The 19599-nt window shown below is 42.0% G+C and overlaps 1 protein-coding gene across 4 annotated transcripts in view; it reads left to right on the forward strand.

Annotated features, from left to right (window-relative positions):
• Nucleotides 1-19599, forward strand: part of FRMD3 (FERM domain containing 3) — a 222269-nt gene that overhangs the window by 97001 nt on the left and 105669 nt on the right. For all 4 annotated transcript variants that reach the window (XM_073345076.1, XM_073345079.1, XM_073345078.1 and 1 more), the window contains one exon: nt 9293-9335. In XM_073345076.1, the coding sequence (XP_073201177.1) occupies nt 9293-9335 (43 nt within the window). The remainder of the gene's footprint in view (nt 1-9292; nt 9336-19599) is intronic.

A 19599-nucleotide genomic window follows, 5' to 3' on the forward strand; every position in this document is an offset into this window, starting at 1 on the left:
TGTTTCGGTCTTGTATTTCTAAGGCTCATGCTTCAGGGTTTCAGCTGGCCACCTGCAGGGATCAGGAAGGCATTGTTTTCCTCCCCCAGTATATTCTGGGCTTTTAAAAAATCTCCGTCCTCTGAAGTATCAGGGATGGCCAGGGCTGGAGATGGGTCACTGGACAGGGGAGAGTCAGTGCTTTGAGGGGGCAGTGAACCTTCTCAGGCGCTTAACGCTCACCTGCACAGATCTAACTGGTCGCCATATGTCGTATTGGGAAGGAGTTTTCTCCCAAGTCACTTTGGCAGTGACCTTGGTTGTTTTTTTTTTTCCCCCCGTTCCTCTGCAGCATGTGGGTGAGGGTCACTAGTCAGGATTATGTGGGTATATCACATTAAATAATTTCCCTGCCATTGCAGGGGCTTCAGGCACTGGTGTACCTCACTCCCTCCTATTCTCTGCCTGTGGCATAGTCTAGTCTTTGGTGGGACTCATTTATTTTGGTCTCCTTTCCACTGTTGGGCTTAGTGTGCAGGTGCTGGGTGGTGGTGGTGGCCTGTGATGCACAGGAGGTCAGACCAGATGATCGAGTGGTCTATTCTGGCCTTAAACTCTGTGACTCTGAGTGTTGCCTTTGAGCTCATAGCCCAGAGGGTTGGCTGGATGAGGCTGGATGGCCTCATCAGTGTAAATCTGAAATAAATCTTCAGCTGAAAGTGCGTCTCAGTCCTTGCCAACTATACATCAATCTGTGAAACGCTGAACCTCTGTCCATTCATGGATGGTGCTGCTACTGGTACTGCCAGACTGTCATTTCTACTGAGGGGCACTAATATAGCCAAGGTCACAGCTGCTCCTCTCTTACTACGACCTTACATATGGTAATGCGAACAGCACCTCTATAATTATAGTAGCACCCAGGAGTGAAGTCAGGACTCATTATTCTAGATGCTGATCATACTCCTTGGAAGAGACAGTCCCTTGCCCAAAGAACTTAGCCTAATTTAAGACAAGGCAACCACAAGTGGGTTTGTCAAATCGTAGGAGGGCCTGGGGGAGGAAGGATGAGGGAAGTAGGAATAAGAACACATGATTCCATAGGTTAACTATGTGGTCTGCTTGATGGCTATGGATCATTCAGCGTTCTTCCTCTTGAAGAAAAATACCAGCAGTCTGCAATCCTAGAGGTGGGAATGCCTGCAGTATGCAAACTGGATGACATGGAGGAGTAGGAGAGGGGAAGAGAGATTGTGTCACAATGTTGCTTTCCTCTGGAAGTGATTCAGAATATGTGCTGGCGTAGGGAAATAGGCAGCAGGGGACTAGGCTTGGGCCACACAAGCGGCTTCTTTTGCTGCACCAAGTGGTGCTCATCATGAATTAAATAGGAGTATGTGGTTTGGGAGAGGATTCAACTGCAGTGACTGTGGGTTTCTCCCAGGTCACATTACTGCGTGTGTGATATTTGTTGTACGAAGCTGAAATATCTGCCAGGCCACGCTACTGGTTTTCAGCCCACAACAACGCAGCTGAAGGTCACCAACACTGGTGGTCCTGTTCTCGTAGCTGTTCTTCTAGAACAGATTCATCCCTGTACTGGTGAAGAAACCAATGCAGGGACTGAGAGGTGTTCGCTTGTGCCACCCCTATTCTGGGGTGTCCTGGGTGCTGCCCAAATGAGTGTCCCTGTAGGATGCCCTGTGGGCTATTATATCAATGCAGAATAGCTAGGTTGTAACAGCACACTCCTCTCTCCCTACAGCTCGTTCCTGCTGTGGAAAGCCCCTGTCATGCTTCCTATATTAGGAGCTCCTGCTGGGGATGCAGAGCTAGTGGCAAGGCTCCAGACCTGCTCAGTAGTCCCCTTACACTGTGGATATTGCTTGTGGGACACTTGGAGCTGGTGTTGATGACTTTGCATCAGCTCTACCAGCATGAAGTGGTCACCCATGAATTCCCCCGTCTGTGCCTGGATGCCCTGTACTAGCTATAGCTGCTGTTACTGTTGTTTGTCCTTCTCTGTGTCTGTTCTTGGCAATGACCAGAAGAAAGGAACTGCATTGTGGCTAAAAAGGGGTTGTTTGTTTATTGTTTTGTTTTTTCAAAGAAGGGGTGCAGGATGGTATTTATCTTAAAGTTTAGCTTTGGATTGAAGTTTGGATAAAAGACTTTAATTTTGTTCCATCTCCAGTAGTTTCAGAAATATTGCAATGTATCTTCTATGTGTTCTTGTGCTCTTTGCATCTGGTTGTCCTGTTTAAAATGGACAAACTTGGTTTCTTAGGCACACAACAAGATGATACAACTGTACAGTGAATACTGACCTCTGTTGTGTGACAGACCCAAACTTTTGCATTCCTGACTCAAATCATATAACTGGGATCAGGAAATAAAACTCAGGGTCTTACTGTACTTCTCTTTGTCACATCTTTATAACAATCTCTCAGTTTCTGCTTCTATCCCAAAACTCCCTATGAGGCTCTAATTTATAACAGAGGCTTTTGGGTTTTTTTGTTTTTGTTTCACTGTTCCTGCTTCAGATAATTCTTGTTACCTTTTCCATGAACAGAAGCAAACAGCTTCCACTTTGAAAAGTCCAGGAAACTGCTTCCCTATAGCATACAAAATTATAGTAAAATGACTGTTGCGTGAATGGGCATCTTTAGCGCTAAATACAGGTTGGTTGAAATGCACTTATGAAATCTGGCATTCTCCTTGTAATCCCATTCAGCCACATGCACTCCTGAGTATGTGATTGAACACTGTTTTCTGAATATGACCAATATTCATGCTATTTGGCAAACTTTCCCCTTCCCACATCCTTGCCAAACAGGGGCCTGATCCAAAGTGTACTGCAGTCAATGGGAGGCTTCCCTATGGTCAGGCCCCAGGTTCCCATTGTTGGTCCATGATTTGTTCATCAATAAATCTTCATGGGTTTAATTTAGCTTTTTAAGGTAATAATCTCTGTATTGTGTGGAGTTTCCAGGGAGAGTAGCAGGGGATTGCAACATTGGACTCTACGCTGTTTTCCTATTCTGTGGGCTGCTGTGGAGTGTTGCTGGGCCATGGTCTTGGAGCAGTGTGAGGTGGTGCTGGGAGCTATGGGGCCTGCAAGTATACCTGACCCTTACACTGTCCCTGAGAGGAGGGTTGGGAGGCTCCTTGCACTCTCCTTACCCCACTGTCCTCAATTTCTCAGATGTATAAATAAATCCTACGCATAATCTGGCCCTGTATGTCAGTTAATTACGTTAAATGAAATAATCAGTTTGTTAAATATACTTATGTGGAAAAGCTCTGGTGCTTTCTGGGTTAAATATTATGTATTTTTAAATTGTTTTTACCCCTGTGGTGTCCTTTCTAACTGTAAATTTTTGCTGTGGAAGCATGCATAACACATCAGCATTGTGGGTCAATAAGAGGACACCTGGCATCGTAAATAGCTACTCAGTGTCACTTTTCTGCTGATCAGAGGTGAATACTTTTAGGCTTAGTCTACACTAGCAATTTATGTCAGTATAACTGCATCGCTCAGGGCTGTGGAAAATCCACACCCCTGAGTGACGCACTTGTGCTGATCTGACTCGCGGTGTAGACAGCAACAGCGTTAACGTTGACGGGAGGGCTTCTCCTGTCAACATAGCTACTGTCTCTCAGAAAGATGGATTACCTACGCCAACAGGACAAGCTCTCCCATTGGTGTAGATAGTGTCTTCACGGAAGCGCTCAAGCTGCGCAGCTGCCTTGGTGCAGCTGCACTTTTGCAGCCTTTTAAGTGTCAACAAGCCATTACAAAGTAAAGCCCCATTTAGTTAAAAATGCAGCACATAATGAGAAGCACTGCAGTTACAGGTGCATCCTAGGGGAGGGAAATAGGAGTCAAATTGCTTTAACATTCAGAGATCCTGTAGTTACTAACTTGTTCAGTTATTATACTTGCCTGACAACTAGAGTGAATGAAAGGAGTTGGTCTGAATAAGATTAGATCATTCTAATTGTTCTGTAAGTGTCACAGGGACCATCAGTGGCCTCTGAATGTCTCCAGTAATGCTGTTTAAAAATTGGAATTTCTATTGTACATGAAATTCTGATATTTTGACCTTTTGTTTTTGCCCCAAATTGGGACAAAAGGTCAAAATACTGTTTGTTTGTTTTTTATGGAAAGTTTAGGAAAAAATTCAATTTATAAATGTCAGAATATCCCATATCAACGTTTTTGCTAGAAACTAGGTATCAAACTAGGTATCAAACTGAATCAAAATATTTAATGTTGGTTAGGGTTGATATTAAATTGTCTGCCTCAGCTGCTGACCACGAGAGTGGCTGAGTTGCCACACGAGAGTTATAATTTAGATGCCCCATACTCCCATTCTTTTCTGTGGGCCAGGCTCCCTGGTAGGAGTCCATCTCCTGTATTGCACTATGGCAATGGGTTTCCCATGATTAAGGATCTGATTCTGTCACGGATTCCATGATTTCAACAGACCCTCCGTGACTTCTTCGTCTTTAGCCAGCCACGATGGTGGGGCTGGAGCAGCTGTCAGCCCCCACCCAGGAGCAGTGGTGGGGGTTGGAGTAGTGGCCTGGGGCCAGAACAGTAGCTGGTTGGGCTGGTGGTTAGCCCCCGCTGCAGGAGCAGCAGCTGGGGCTGGGGCTGGAGCAGCGGCCGGTCTGAGTCAACGCTGCAGAAGGAGCGGCGGGACTGGAGCAGTGGCTGGTGGTCAGCCTGTGGCAGGGGTCCAATTGTTAGTCGTCCCGTGTTGTGTCCCCACCCCACCCCAGGTATTTTTAGTAAAAGTCAGGGACAGGTCATGGGTTTCTGTGAATTTTTGTTTAATGCCCATGATCTGTCGGTGACTTTTACTAAAAATACCCGTGATAAAAAATCTTAACCTTACCCATGTTGCATCATGGTGGGTCAGCCAGAGGGGAGACCACAGTGTAACAAAGGAGATGCAGTCCAGCCAGGGAGTCCAGTCCATAGAGAAAAATAGGGACATGAGACACCCAAACTGTCTTTCATGAGGGAGTGCAGCAACACAGGTGAGCAGAGTTTAATGTCAAACTGACCTGAAAACATTGTTTAATTTGGCTTACCCCCCCCCACACACATTTTAAATAAAACATTTTGTTTCAGTTTTCCAGGAGAAATTTGAAAAATGTCAGTACAATTTGCAGATTTCCCAAAGAAGATTTTGATTTTGCATAAAGACTTTCTGTAGCAAAAACCATTGTGAGAATTCCCAAACAGCTGTAGTCTGCAGGGACCCTTTGCTGAGAAATACATCTCCCCTTCCTCACATGTAGAAGCCTTAATTTGGTCCTAAATATAAACGCTATTTCATAGTCTGAGACTAAATATAACATTAATACTCTGTGAGGTGTAGTCTAGGTTAATATCTATTTCTGCAAAGGTAGAAGAGAGATATTAAGAGAGAATCTTTCAAAACTCTACATAGAACATTAAAAAAATGTACAATGGTGGAGACTTTCAAAGGCACAAACAACAGTTAAGTTGTCTGTGTCTTTGACAATCTCCACCAATACATTACAGGAAAAAGCTGATGTAACTGCTCAGATGTCTCAAATACCCAGCTGAATGCTTCTTCTGCGTGTGTACTCAAACAAGCTATCCTTAAATTCCCCTGATCCCCACTGATGGAAGGTCATCACAGAAATTTGATCTTTTAAGCACTGTTTTGATCCCTCTTTAACCTTGAAGCAAAAAATCTAATCTGATGAATTAGCCTGAATTTTGCTTGGTAAATAATAGAAGCTGCAATGTTTAACTGAAATTCAACTCTGAGCAAAACAATTTTTTTCTTTTGGTGTTTGTGACACATGAAATAAATCTGCATCCTAGCATTTTAAGGCACACGCAGCTATGTACGGTGTTTTTCAGTCCTGGCATAGTGTATGGGAAACAGCAGAGACACTTACTTCAGCCTGGCCTTTTAAAAAGAAAATGGCAAACAAAAACAGCTTGCTTCAGTCAGGGATAAAAGGAACATTTCTTAACTCTCAAATTCTCCTGCATACCAAGTCAGCAGGGTCGTCACTTTCCAAGTGTCTCCTTCCTGCCTGAATCTGGGCCCAGGAGCTTCCTGACCCTGCCTGAGTGGAGATGGGAGAGAGTGCAAGTTCCTCCAGTCAGCATGGATTCACCAAGGGAAGGTCATGCCTGACCAATCTAATCGCCTTCTATGATGAGATTACTGGTTCTGTGGATGAAGGGAAAGCAGTGGATGTATTGTTTCTTGACTTTAGCAAAGCTTTTGACACGGTCTCCCACAGTATTCTTGTCAGCCAGTTAAAGTAATATGGGCTGGATGAATGCACTATAAGGTGGGTAGAAAGCTGGCTAGATTGTCGGGCTCAACGGGTAGTGCTCAATGGCTCCATGTCTAGTTGGCAGCCGGTGTCAAGTGGAGTGCCCCAGGGGTCGGTCCTGAGGCCGGTTTTGTTCAATATCTTCATAAATGATCTGGAGGATGGTGTGGATTGCACTCTCAGCAAATTTGCGGATGATACTAAACTGGGAGGAGTGGTAGATACGCTAGAGGGCAGGGATAGGATACAGAGGGACCTAGACAAATTGGAGGATTGGGCCAAAAGAAATCTGATGGGGTTCGATGAGGATAAGTGCAGGGTCCTGCACTTAGGACGGAAGAACCCAATGCACAGCTACAGACTAGGGACCGAATGGCTAGGCAGCAGTTCTGCGGAAAAGGACCTAGGGGTGACAGTGGACGAGAAGCTGGATATGAGTCAGCAGTGTACCCTTGTTGCCAAGAAGGCCAATGGCATTTTGGGATGCATAAGTAGGGGCATAGCGAGCAGATCAAGGGACGTGATCGTCCCCCTCTATTCGACATTGGTGAGGCCTCATCTGGAGTACTGTGTCCAGTTTTGGGCCCCACACTACAAGAAGGATGTGGATAAATTGGAGAGAGTCCAGCGAAGGGCAACAAAAATGATTAGGGGTCTGGAACACATGACTTATGAGGAGAGGCTGAGGGAACTGGGATTGTTTAGTCTGCAGAAGAGAAGAATGAGGGGGGATTTGATAGCTGCTTTCAACTACCTGAGAGGTGATTCCAGAGAGGATGGTTCTAGACTATTCTCAGTGGTAGAAGAGGACAGGACAAGGAGTAATGGTCTCAAGTTGCAGTGGGGGAGGTTTAGATTGGATATTAGGAAAAGCTTTTTCACTAGGAGGGTGGTGAAACACTGGAATGCGTTACCTAGGGAGGTGGTAGAATCTCCTTCCTTAGAGGTTTTTAAGGTCAGGCTGGACAAAGCCCTGGCTGGGATGATTTAACTGGGAATTGGTCCTGCTTTGAGCAGGGGGTTGGACTAGATGACCTCCTGAGGTCCCTTCCAACCCTGCTATTCTATGATTCCTTATATCCCTACTCTAATGAGCTCCTTGTTAATCCCTTCCCTACTCACTTAGCATGGGTTATGTAGATCCTACTGCAAACTCTTTAGAATATATATCTGTAGTTTCCTCAATAATCGCCTACTTCCCACCAAGAAATTCTCTAAAATGCATTATTCCAGTGCAAGGTGAACAACATTTTATCGCGTGTAATCCAAGCTGTTTTGTAGATTTGGCGGGGGGGGGGGGATTAAATAAGTGCTAGTACATTTTCCAGTAAGTTTGTGACGGTCATTCTTTTTAAACACCCTAGTTAAAAACTGCTTTTCTGGTTTTTAAATTTATTCCAGTCTTAATTTTTTTCTCCAACTTTCTCTGCCCTAGGATGAAATGTGGTGTGGGATATGTCAGGGAGGAGGAATGGGTTTCTTTTTGAGGCAGTTAGGGATGGGCTTTAAAATCAGCTTAACATAACTATGGAGCAGTGCTTGCCACCCAGAATACTGCCATTAATACTGATGCTTAACAGCCCTAAATTGTGAGTTGCACACATTCAGAAATGTGTTTTTTAGAGGCATTTGTCTTTCATTCTCAATTGTACATAAGCAACCCACTGCACCACTAATTACAGCTGAATTTAGCTGTTTCTTCAGGCAGTCACCAGTTTGTTTCTAAATTAAATTACCGTACCACCCCATTAACAAGTACTGTAAATTACCTTGAGCTTGTTCTGCATGTTGGTACCATTACAATAGCTATGACAGACAATACTACAGACATTGTAGGCAGTGAAAAAGCCCCTTTCTCTTGGTATTTTTTTACATTGCTTAGCGCCCCTATACAACTTTTAAAGGTTGATTTTGAGCTAGCATGTACGAGGCCCCACAGGGTTGATCATGCTTTGTGAAGTTGAACAGTGCACTTGCTGACCAACTGTTGCTGCAGAACAAATCTCATTTTAATGTGGAGATTTTTCACGTACATGAAAAATCTCAGTGGAAAGGCTGCTTCAAAAGTGACAAATGAGTATCAACCCATCCATACATCGGTTAAAACAGCTGCCTCAGTGGCTCAGCTCAATGTTGTTGCAATTACTAGTTAAGTGCCCTGGTCCATCTACTGCTGAGATCCGAGTCCAAGATATTTGTATAGGTATGAGTCCATCTTGCAGGACTGAAAATCTCTCCCAACCTCATACTGTTTGTTCTTCCAAAGAAGACAATAATTTACTAAAGTTAGCTATTATTACCCTGTCCCCCGTGGGCTGTGAAGAGACCAAAACATGTCCATAATCACCCATTGTGCATTGTATGATCCTAATAGCGACACCATTCAATTGTATTCTTTGTCCTTTCCCATTTTTGTTTTTGATCAGGTTTCCAGTTCTTGCTGGAAAAGGATAGGAACTTTTATGCTGATATGGGTTGAGATTGTAAAATTTAGTATATGCAGCAGCTGTAAAGACTATACTACGTATCCAGTTCATTAATGGGATTAGCAAATATAGGTTTTAGATTCTGAATGGTCTCTCTCCTTATTTCACAAACATGAACATCTCCTTTGGAATAGAGGAGGAAAAAAATAAGGTCTAAATCACTGCTGGGGACTGATCAGTGGCGCTATTTTGCTTGAATGGATCTCTTTGGAATGCTGCTTGTATCATGCCAAATAGAGACAATAAATAGCAATTCTTACTCTATTATTAGAACACCATTTGTGTATATAATTGTGCCGTACTCTCTCTATATACTATGGTTATACTGTAACACAATGGAGTTGTTTTTTCTACCTTTGAGGTGCCCCCTATAAACTAGCTTTTACTGGAAAATGAAAATATTGTGTGTCAATTTATCACAGCCTCTTAATTTTAAGTATGTGCTGTACTGTACATCACGTTAACTGCTGACCTCTGCTTTTCCTTTTCAGCACTGGCTTGAGCCCAACAAGTCCATCTCCAAGCAAATGAAATGTAAGTGCTAACAGCCCACTTTATGTCTTGGTACCCTGTTTTGAAATGCCCATGAGTTGTGTTGTGTTTCTCTGCAGTCATATACAGTGTGTTTTGTTTGTTTCCTGGTGCTCTTGCTGAAGCCCTGTGAACTCTATACTCTCCTCACTACTTCTGATATTGTACAGCACTTACCATCAAGGCCCTTCATTATGACTACAGACTTTCTGGGTTAAGACTAAAACCAGATGCCTGGCAACATCTCTGGAGTGATTCAGTGCATCCTTCCCTCATGAAAAGAACTGAGTGCTCTGGCTCTGTTGTGCACCCAGTCCTTTTCAGACTATAGAAACAAGACACAGTGGCAATCAAACTGGAGTCTTCTGCCTTGTGGCAATGCAGAGTGTGAAGGCTGGTTCACCCTGAAAAGTTACGTAAGCATAGGATGTCTCTCGGATATGAAAAATCCACCTCCTCCCCACAAGAGACTTAGTTAAAATTGAACTAACCCCTTGTGTAAACATCACTAGGTCAGCAAAAGAATTATTCCATCGACCTAGCTACCACCTCTCGGGGAGGTGGATTACCTGCAGTGACGGGAGTACTCCCTCCCATTGCTGTAAGTAAGTGTCTACACCGAAATTCTACAGCGGTGCAGCTGCATTGCTGCATCTGTACTGCTTTAGTGTTTTATGTGTAGACACAGCCCTGTACCATCGGTTCAGTCCACTAATCTCAAATGCTAGATCGTTTCAGTGGGCTGCTAAATACCAGGAACAGTCAAGCAGAAAATTACAACACATGACATTTGGCTATCAATTAATTTAAGGGTAGTCTTATTTTAAATTTTTATTTTTTTATTTTTCTCCCTCCCCTCCCCTGTCCCCCCTTCCTTCCCCACCCCAGAAGGGAGAGAGAAGGAGTGAGGTGGGAGAGAAAAGGAGAGTGACATAGAATCGTAGGACTGGAAGGGGCCTTGAGAGGTCATCTAGTCCAGTCCCCTGCAATTGTGGCAGGACTAACTATTATCTAGACCATTCCTGACAGGTGTTTGTCTAGCCTGTTCTTTAAAATCTCCAATGATGGAAATTCCGCAACCTTCCTAGGCAATTTATTCCAGTGCTTAACCACCCTGACAGGAAGTTCTTCCTAATGTCCAATCTAAACCTCCCTTGCTGCAATTTAAGCCTATTGCTTCTTGTCCTACCCTCAGAGGTTAAGGAGAATATTTTTTCTCCCTCTTCCTCATAACAACCTTTTATGTACTTGAAAACTATTCTGTCCCCTCTCAATCTTCTCTTCTACAATCAAAACAAACCCAATTTTTTCAATCTTCTCTCATAGATCATGTTTTCTAGACTTTTAATCATTTTTGTTGCTCTTCTCTGGACTTTCTCCAATTTGTCCATATCTTGCCTGAAATATGGCGCCCAGAATTGGACACAGTACTCCAGATAGAAGCCTAATCTGTGCAGAGTAGAGCAGAAAACTTACTTCTCATGTCTTGCTTACAACAATCCTGGCGATAATACATCCCAGAATGATGCTTGCTTTTTTTTGCAATGGCGTTACACTGCTCACTCATATTTAACTGGACGTTTTGGTTTCTATTCACTAGGAATTAATCAAAGATTTCTAAAAAGTTAGACTAAATCTTTTCACATTTGTCTGAGGTTCCTGTTTTCCAAAATCTTGCCCGCTCCTAAGCGGTCAGGTCAGCCAAGTTGCTTTGGAAATGTTATGGCCTGGATTATTTTTTCATAAATGGACCAATAACAAAGTCTTGTTCAGAAGCAAAACTACTTTGATTGTCAATGATTTCCTTCCAGGAGCCTAGGAGAGTGTTTGCTTCATAGTCTATGGAGACTTGAAATCAGTCATTGGGGTCTGCTGCTTGATTTACTAAAGAGTGTTGTCAACCTGCTTTATTTATGACTGGAGGGAGAATTTTGCCCACATAATCTTTTTTATGGCATAATCTTTTTGAAAAAAACATGAATGCTTCAGTATAGAGTTTGATTCCACTGGGTGGCAGAGTTCACATTACTTATATATGAGGCCATTTCATTATTTTAAAATGTGGTGAGACTGAAGAGGTGAAATTTAATGTTTGCTTTTATCTACTATGCAAAAAAAAAAAAAGGGTAATTCGTAAACAAATGTATTGATTGGAAGATAGAGCATCCTTCAAGAACCTCCAGCTGCCAGAAGTTGGGGCTGGACGACAGGGAATGGATCACTCAAAATTGCTCTGTTCTCACAGCAGGGACCTGCAAGTTTATTTGTCAAAGGCCATACACACCTAAGTCATCGTACCAATGATAACTAATAGGCACTTTTAAAAAATACCCAAAATGAATGTTCATTTTATCCAGCAAAAAGCAAAAATATCTAATATATCTCAGAGGTTCAGATTCAAAAGCCGTTTTTATAACTTAAGAGTATTCACTAATAAATAAATACATTAAAAAATAAAATCATGATTCCAGGTGGGCCAAAGGAAAACCTGAGATCAGTAGAGGATGAGGAGTATGAAAACAAGAACGAGGAAGTGATTGGTAAACAGACCAAATAGTTCAGCCTTCAGTTAAAAACTTCTGTGTGGGGGACTGGAGAAGGGGTAGGAGAGGGATGGTAGAGAGTATTTTACATGGAGTGTATTAGATAGGGACTTTATGTAAAAGGTTAGGAATAATAGTAAGCATAATGCAGAGAATTCAGAAAACAGTGATACGCTGTCATGGGGGACATTGGTTCCCTTACGGTGCAAAAATAGGCTGTTCTTACTACTAATGATTTAAAATGTTCTAAACGTAATTGACCAGTGAGATTTAGACAGGATTACGAAGCTCTTGGTTAGATAGAGCAAAAGTAGAGAAAAGCATGGAAAAAACCCATTTGTGTCTGTAACCAGACTGTTTACTTGATCTCAGCTGGCATATGCGGAGATTTAATTTTCCTCCAGCACAGTACCAAGCTTTCTATATATTGTATTCACAGAGAGTGCAGCATTGACGAGCAGACAGGAATGGATGGGAATAGTTTTCTTATGCATATTTTATCAGGGACTAGATTTCTTGGTGTTGAATAATACATAAAACAATTCAAACATAATCCCTATATTTAGTCATGTTACAAAGCTATCGTATTTCAGCAGCCATACATTCAATAGGTCATAATAATTCTTGTAAGAAAGTTTTAAGGTACACTGGATAAGTTATATTGATTTTTTTATATATGATGCTCTGCAATTTCCTCCTCTTTAACTATGGTAAGAGTGTTGTTTATATTTAGTAAGAATACCTGGAAGTGGAGAGGAATCTCTGCTCTATTTTGTCATGTAGTAATACATTAGCCTGCTTTGGGACAGCACAGTATGAGTGCTGCCACAGCATCCAGTCTTTCTCCGAGCACTTTACTTTTAGTTTTCTACCTTCATTAGTAAGTTCAGTGCATCAGAACATTTGGTGCACAAGTTCTAAGTATACCCCCTGGCCATTTTTACTGCCCTTAGTTCTGCCTGTGAAAGGAAACATACTGTATTAGGCTCTCAAGGGTCTCCCATTTGTTGAACTACTGCCAGTTTCACTTTTTACTGGTCAAAAATCTGTCCAGGGCTAGCAATCAATAGATTTGTCCTGCACACTTCAGACTTCTTGTCAGTGGGATCAACTTGCACTAATGTATTATTAGAAAATTCACAAAGGTGCCCTTTTGGTAAGTAGGGTAGATGTCTTTGTAGAACTAGGAATTACATTTTTTTCTCTTCTGTACACATCTGTCCTTGGGGTGAATTTGCTATATTAAGAGTCATAAAGACAAAGCAACACTCCCTCCTCTCTCCTCCCAAAATGTTGATCTATAAAGTTTCCTTCTCCCTCCATCACCCTCAAGATTCTTGAGGCAAATTCTGCCCTTGGTTATGCCAGAATGGTTCCCTCAACAGCAGTGCTGAGTGTATTCAAGGGTGCAATTTGTCCACCCCTTTTTTTAAAAAAAGTAAATTGTGTGTATACTACGTACTGTAGCCATTCTGTAAACTTGGCTCATTGGGGAGAAACATTCAGTCCAATGGGGTCTAGTTCCCGACTGGCCTTTATAATTGTTATGGAAGGAAATGATATGATAAAAGGAATAAAATCTGTGAAGATCAGTTCTGTGGCTTGATTGGTAACACATTGCTCTACGATGCACAAAATCAGAGTTCGTATAAGCTTCAGCAGCCTGGCTCCTAGGATGAGCTGGGATGATATTCTTGGCACGAGGCCATTGCAATTTGTTAATCTCTCACCACCTCCACTCCTAATGACATTGCTATCTGGGAGTAGTGTAATTTGTTTGCTATGCTAGCCAAAAGGGTTCAGGCAGCAGCGTCCTCCGAACATCCGCACCTGATGCTCCCGAGAAGAGGTGAAGTTAGGTAGTCCAGAATGAAGAGAGATGCAGAAATTAGACCTGTTCAGAACTTCATAACAAAATATTAAATCAAGCAAAGCTCACCTGACTTTCATTGTTGCAGTGAAACCTAAACCAAAGGCCAGGTTTGTCTAAGGCAGTGGTTCCCAAACTTTAACAACCAGTGAATCCCTTTCACTAAAATGTCAAGTCTTGTGAACCCCATCCTAAAAATGAATATTTCCAGGGATTTTCTCCTTTACCCGAGTATAAATTATAAAAGCAGTGATCTTGGAAATACAAAATTTGTTTTGATGCCATGCTTATTACACACTATTATTAATTATTATTTATCATTACAGTATTTTTACTGCATTATGAAAACAGCAACACTCTTCCAAGATCTCACTTTCATAGCTTGTATCACTTTGAATAATCCTGTTCTAAGACGAGGCTCCTGTGTTTCATCAAGGATTATCAGATGTGAAACAGCGTGAAGGTATTTAAGAAGCCAACTCAGAGTTCCTCCTGCACAAGCATTCAAGTCTTGAGCAAACACCACGCGTTACAACAAAGCTTAAACTTGTTCTTCATAATAATTTTAAAAACAATACTAGCTTCCTATTTAATTTTAAAAACAGCAAAAAATATCCACCTCCCTTTCCATTTCTTATAAGGAGTCTTGAAGTTTAAAGCTCGTCAGTGTGATAGATATGCTTGCTTTGATCTGCTTAGCTCTTGGAAGTCCAGGGGCTCCAGGCTCCTGGCACCATGCTGCCCAGGGTCCCTATGGACAACTGTCTGCCATTAGGGAATTTTTTCCTGAGAACCCCCTGTAACATTTCATGAACCAAGAGGGGTTCACGAACCCCAGTTTGGGAACCACTGGTCTAAGGGTACATTTACATTGCAATTAAACCCCGCAGCTGGCCTATGCCACCCGAATGGGGCTTGGGCTGGAAGGGGCTGTTTAATTGCAGTGTAGATGTTTGGGCTCAGGCTGGAGCCTGGGCTCTATGACCCTGCAGGGTTGGGGGTCCACGAGCTCGGGCTGCAGCCTGAGCCCAAACATGTACGCCACAATTAAACAGCCCCTTAGCCTGAGCCCCATGAACCCAAGTCAGCTGGCATGGGCCAGCTATGGGTGTCTAAATAAAGTGTAGACATACCCTAAGTGTTCTGAGTTTTAAAAACTGTCTGAAACTTGATTTTAATTGAGTTTGGTTCTGACTTTTCTGCAGCCTATTAGAAACAGACACTGAGAGAAAAATTCACTATATGTGACTCCATGCAAAGCAAAGTGGGTAGAAAGGGTTTGCATGAATCCCTGTTTAAGTAGTTTTGTTAAATCCTATATTCCTTCCCATATGATCCCTTCCCTTTAACAAAGTCTTGTTAAAATACTTTGAATCATTAGGTTTGTCAACAGGCTGTGCTCTCTTCCTACCTGTGTTGTACAGTAATTGAGGAAGAACCTGTGATATGGAATTTATGGTGCATTTGGTATCCCTCTCTCCCCCTCCCCCAAAACAAAAACCAAAAATCCCCACCACATACAGACTAGCATCCTCTCAGGCTCACTTACAGGTGTTCAGGAAGTGGATTGCATAAACATTTGATGTACTTGCCAAGAGGGGAAGCAGAATAGTGGCATATCCTCAGGGCTCTCCAGAGATTTTTCTGCAGAGCTGATGAACAATAGAAAATATTTAGATACTAGATTTTTTTTTTTAAAAGCCTGATAACTTTTAAGGTTAACACTGCCCAGGCAACATGGAACATCACTGAGGTAGGCAGAAAGTTTTCTGCATACTTGCACTCTCAGAAATACAGAAATAGCTTAAACATCTGCTTTTGGACTTCAGTGACTGCCTCTCTTCCATGTTGTTGGTTGAAAGTAACAGTGTTATTGGGGATATATATGGAGCCCTGTCGCTCTGTCCTCATGCAAAGGCAGTTTGTTTAAGAAATCCTACCAGTTGGCATACCTCTCTACTTGCCACCCATCCATCTGAAGTTTCTGGATTATTTTTTACACCTGCTTTTCACGAGTTTTTGTTTCAAGAAGATTTTTCTGATATAAATAGCTGTTCTCCAGAATAGGGTTGCTTTTGATGATGATGACTCTGTGAACAAAGTGACGGAAGAAGTGAGTGTATAGTTTTTCTTAGGCATATCATTCTCCTGAAATTGTCTAGTCAACTCTTTGCCTTGTATTTGAAGAGCAGAGCTGTTCAGGTGGGTTTGCTTTGAAACATTTATGAGACAGATACTCGTACACCAGTGTGTGTAGTGAAAGGACACAAGGCCCTCATTAGTCTAGAAATCATTGTTGATGCCTAGTTTCAACTAAGAACTTCTTACAATTAAGTGTTGCTTTCTGCAACTGGGTATCAATACAAACATTACAATTAATTGCCTGGAAACATGCCATGTAATGTGTAAAGTTCCTTCACATGGAATTTGTCTTGATTTACTGCAGCTGACCGTTTCAATGTAGGATATAATTCAAGTGGGTTTTATTCCATTTACTTCCTTCACCTCCCGAGTTCTGTTAGTATATAAACTGGTGAATTAATAACCTAATTGTGAGGAAGTTGCAGCCAATGCAATTCTCTTTCCTACAATCCTTTGAAATAATTATAGTTATGAATATATTTAAGCAATATGGCAAAGCCTCACAGGAGGAAATCATGACGAAGCCTTAGGGCATTTTTTCTATAGCAGCTGGTTCTTATCTGACAGATAAAGGACTTCTCTGACAGAAAAGCCTTATAGCTATTATAAACCCAATTATATTCTCCTTGGGGTTTTATTTTTGTTTGTTTTTTTGGTGGAGAAATTTTCTTTTGAAAATGAAGTTCTGTTTTATTTGTCACCGTTTCCACTTTTAATGTCTGAGTGATTGGTTGAACGTAATTTTGTTTTAGGAAAGTGACTGGCAAGCTTGATAATCATGTTTCCCCTGAACCAGTAGTGTTCGTTGCTGTTCTTGTGGTCATGCCTGCTGTCATCAAATGTATAGGAATGTGTGAGAGAGATGATTATTTTTTCTTGCTGTTGATTTCAGTGCTGTAATATGCACAAAATGAGGACTTTACTTGCTGTTCACTTACGATGAAAAGATTGTTTACTAGGATTCCATTAGGCTTATGATTATTTTAAAAGTAAAATGGGGGAAAGAACTCGTATGAGTTCCCCCACCCCCATGTTGGTTGATCTACCTCATTTATCAATGGTGGGGGGGGGAAAGGAGAGTACTGTACCTAATAACCTTCAATTCAAAAGAAATATAGGATATCTTGTAGTCACTTTCCTGGGTTTGGATAGATAGGGTCTGTCAAGGTTCCTTCCCCACTCTGAACTCTAGGGTACAGATGTGGGGACCTGCATGAAAGACCCCCCTAAGCTTATTTTTACAAGCTTAGGTTAAAAACTTTCCCAAGGTACAAACTTTGCCTTGTCCTTGAACTGTATGCTGCCACCACCAAGCATGTTAAATAAAGAACAGGGAAAGAGCCCACTTGGAGACGTCTTCCCCCAAAATATCCCGCCAAGCTCCACACCCCCTTTCCTGGGGAAGGCTTGATAAAAATCCTCACCAATTTGTACAGGGGAACACAGACCCAAACCCTTGGATCTTAAGAACAATGAAAAATCAATCGGGTTCTTAAAAGAAGAATTTTAATTAAAGAAAAGATAAAAGAATCACCTCTGTAAAATCAGGATGGTAAATACCTTACAGGGTAATCAGATTCAAAACATAGAGAATCCCTCTAGGCAAAACCTTAAGTTACAAAAAGACACAAAAACAGGAATATACATTCCATCCAGCACAGAGTATTTTACTAGCCATTAAACAAAAGGAAATCTAACACATTTCTAACTAGATTACTTACTAACTAACAGAAGTTCTGAGACTGCATTCCTGATCTGTTCCCGGTAAAAGCATCCCACAGACAGACAAACCCTTTGTTTTCTCCCCCCCCCTCCAGATTTGAAAGTACCTTGTCTCCTCATTGGTCATTTTGGTCATGTGCTAGCGAGGTTATCTTAGCTTCTTAACCCTTTACAGGTGAAAGGGTTTTGCCTCTGGCCAGGAGGGATTTTATAGCACTGTATACAGAAAGGTGGTTACCCTTCCCTTTATTTTTATGACAGGGCCACATTTGTTCTGAACAACACTGTAATTAGGATCATAGGACAGAACTTGTTAGTGATGTTGTCATCTTTCTTTTCAAAATGTCCATGAAATGTCACATGCTAAGGGGAAAAATATTGAAGATTTTGGGCTAGATTCATGATCCACGTCTGCCTATGGGCTACTCTGCAGCCCAAAATAGCCACAGCACAAGGCACTATACCTATGGTTACTCTTCATCCAAGACCCAATGCTGGCCCAATGCTGTTCTTGCTCCTGGGGAATTCTCCCTGGGGCTGTTATGGCTCTTTTATGTCGCCGCACATCGCCAGAATGGGGGCCAGAATTTGACCTTTCTTTATCTCTTTAGGTGTGTTTTTCCCTGTGTGAAAAACAATGGCTTGAACCAAAGCCCCCACTGAAACCCATGGGAGTCTTTTCATTGACTTCAGTGGTCTTTGGATCAGGCCCACTATGCGTTAGGGCCCTGCACTAGCCTATAGCATGTACTAGCTCTTTATGTGGTGATTTCATACATGGCTAGCTCTGAATCTGACAGCAGCTCTTTTCATTTCTGGGGGGGAGGGGTTTCACTTGACCTTCCACTTTGCCCCCTCACAGCGCACCTGATGAGTATACAGTAAACCTCCAGAAGTTTACTCCCTTCTCTGTTTTACTGCTGGATTGCAATTGTATTTGAAAGATGTTGGCATTGTGTTTGATAACAAGGAACCAGATCCAAAGTCCACAGAAGGCAAAGCCAATGTGAGTCTTTCTTTAGACTTCAATTGGCTTTGGGTCAGGCCTATGATCAATTAGCTTCAGTATTCAAACACTGACCATGGCATAGTCACTGTATTGTACATTGTGCAGAAACAGAAATATACAGAGAAAAGATAGAAAACTCTGTGCCATTGTGAGTTGAACCAAACTCATTGCTTTGTCTCCATTTACTTATTTATTCTCTTCTCCACTAACACCTTCTACTTGTGTCTTTTCCCTTTCTTTCTTTTTGTCTTTTATTGCACTCATATTTTTCTTTTTTTTGCACTCCTCCCAATGTTTCTTTTGACTATTTATTTATTTTTATTTTTATTTTTAAAAGTGCAATATACATTCTGTAGTGGTTAGCCATATATACAAATATGAAATCTTGTAAAACATATTCCTCCTAAAAACAAGTATAACAACCACCACCTTAAAAAAATACAAACAAACAAAAAACAAATAAACCTAAAAATCCAACCATAACAAAGAAGGAAACAAATGTTTGTTTCCTATCACTTCCGTACATGATATGAAAGTGACTTCACAATTCACAAGGCATTATAACTAGCACATGAGTTAATAAGTCTGGGAAGCTGCTATATATATGTATCCAGATATCGAATAAGTCTAACGGGAGCTTTGTGAGGGACTTCTCCAGGTGAAGGAGAAGCGGTTATGTGACCCTTGGGGTAAGTTTGTTGTCTGTTGTGTGTGTTTGTGTTGTGGTGTGCTTGCTGCTGGACTGAAATATACTGTGTGGTCTGTTTGTTTGGGGGACTGTGTGGGTGCTGAGCCTAGCGGCCTGCTAGGCAAGGCTGAGAGCTTCTTAACGAGGCTTTGATCCCTAAGCCCTTTAGCACCCAGCAACCTTTAACTAGAGGGCGGGGCTACTCAGGAAGACCGGGGCTTTAAAAAGCCCGCCGCTAAGCAACCAGAGGAGCTAGGGGACAGGAGCGGCTAACGGGAGTTTTGTGAGGGAGT

Source organism: Lepidochelys kempii, chromosome 5 (genome assembly GCF_965140265.1).
Source record: "Lepidochelys kempii isolate rLepKem1 chromosome 5, rLepKem1.hap2, whole genome shotgun sequence".
NCBI lineage: Eukaryota > Metazoa > Chordata > Testudines > Cheloniidae > Lepidochelys > Lepidochelys kempii.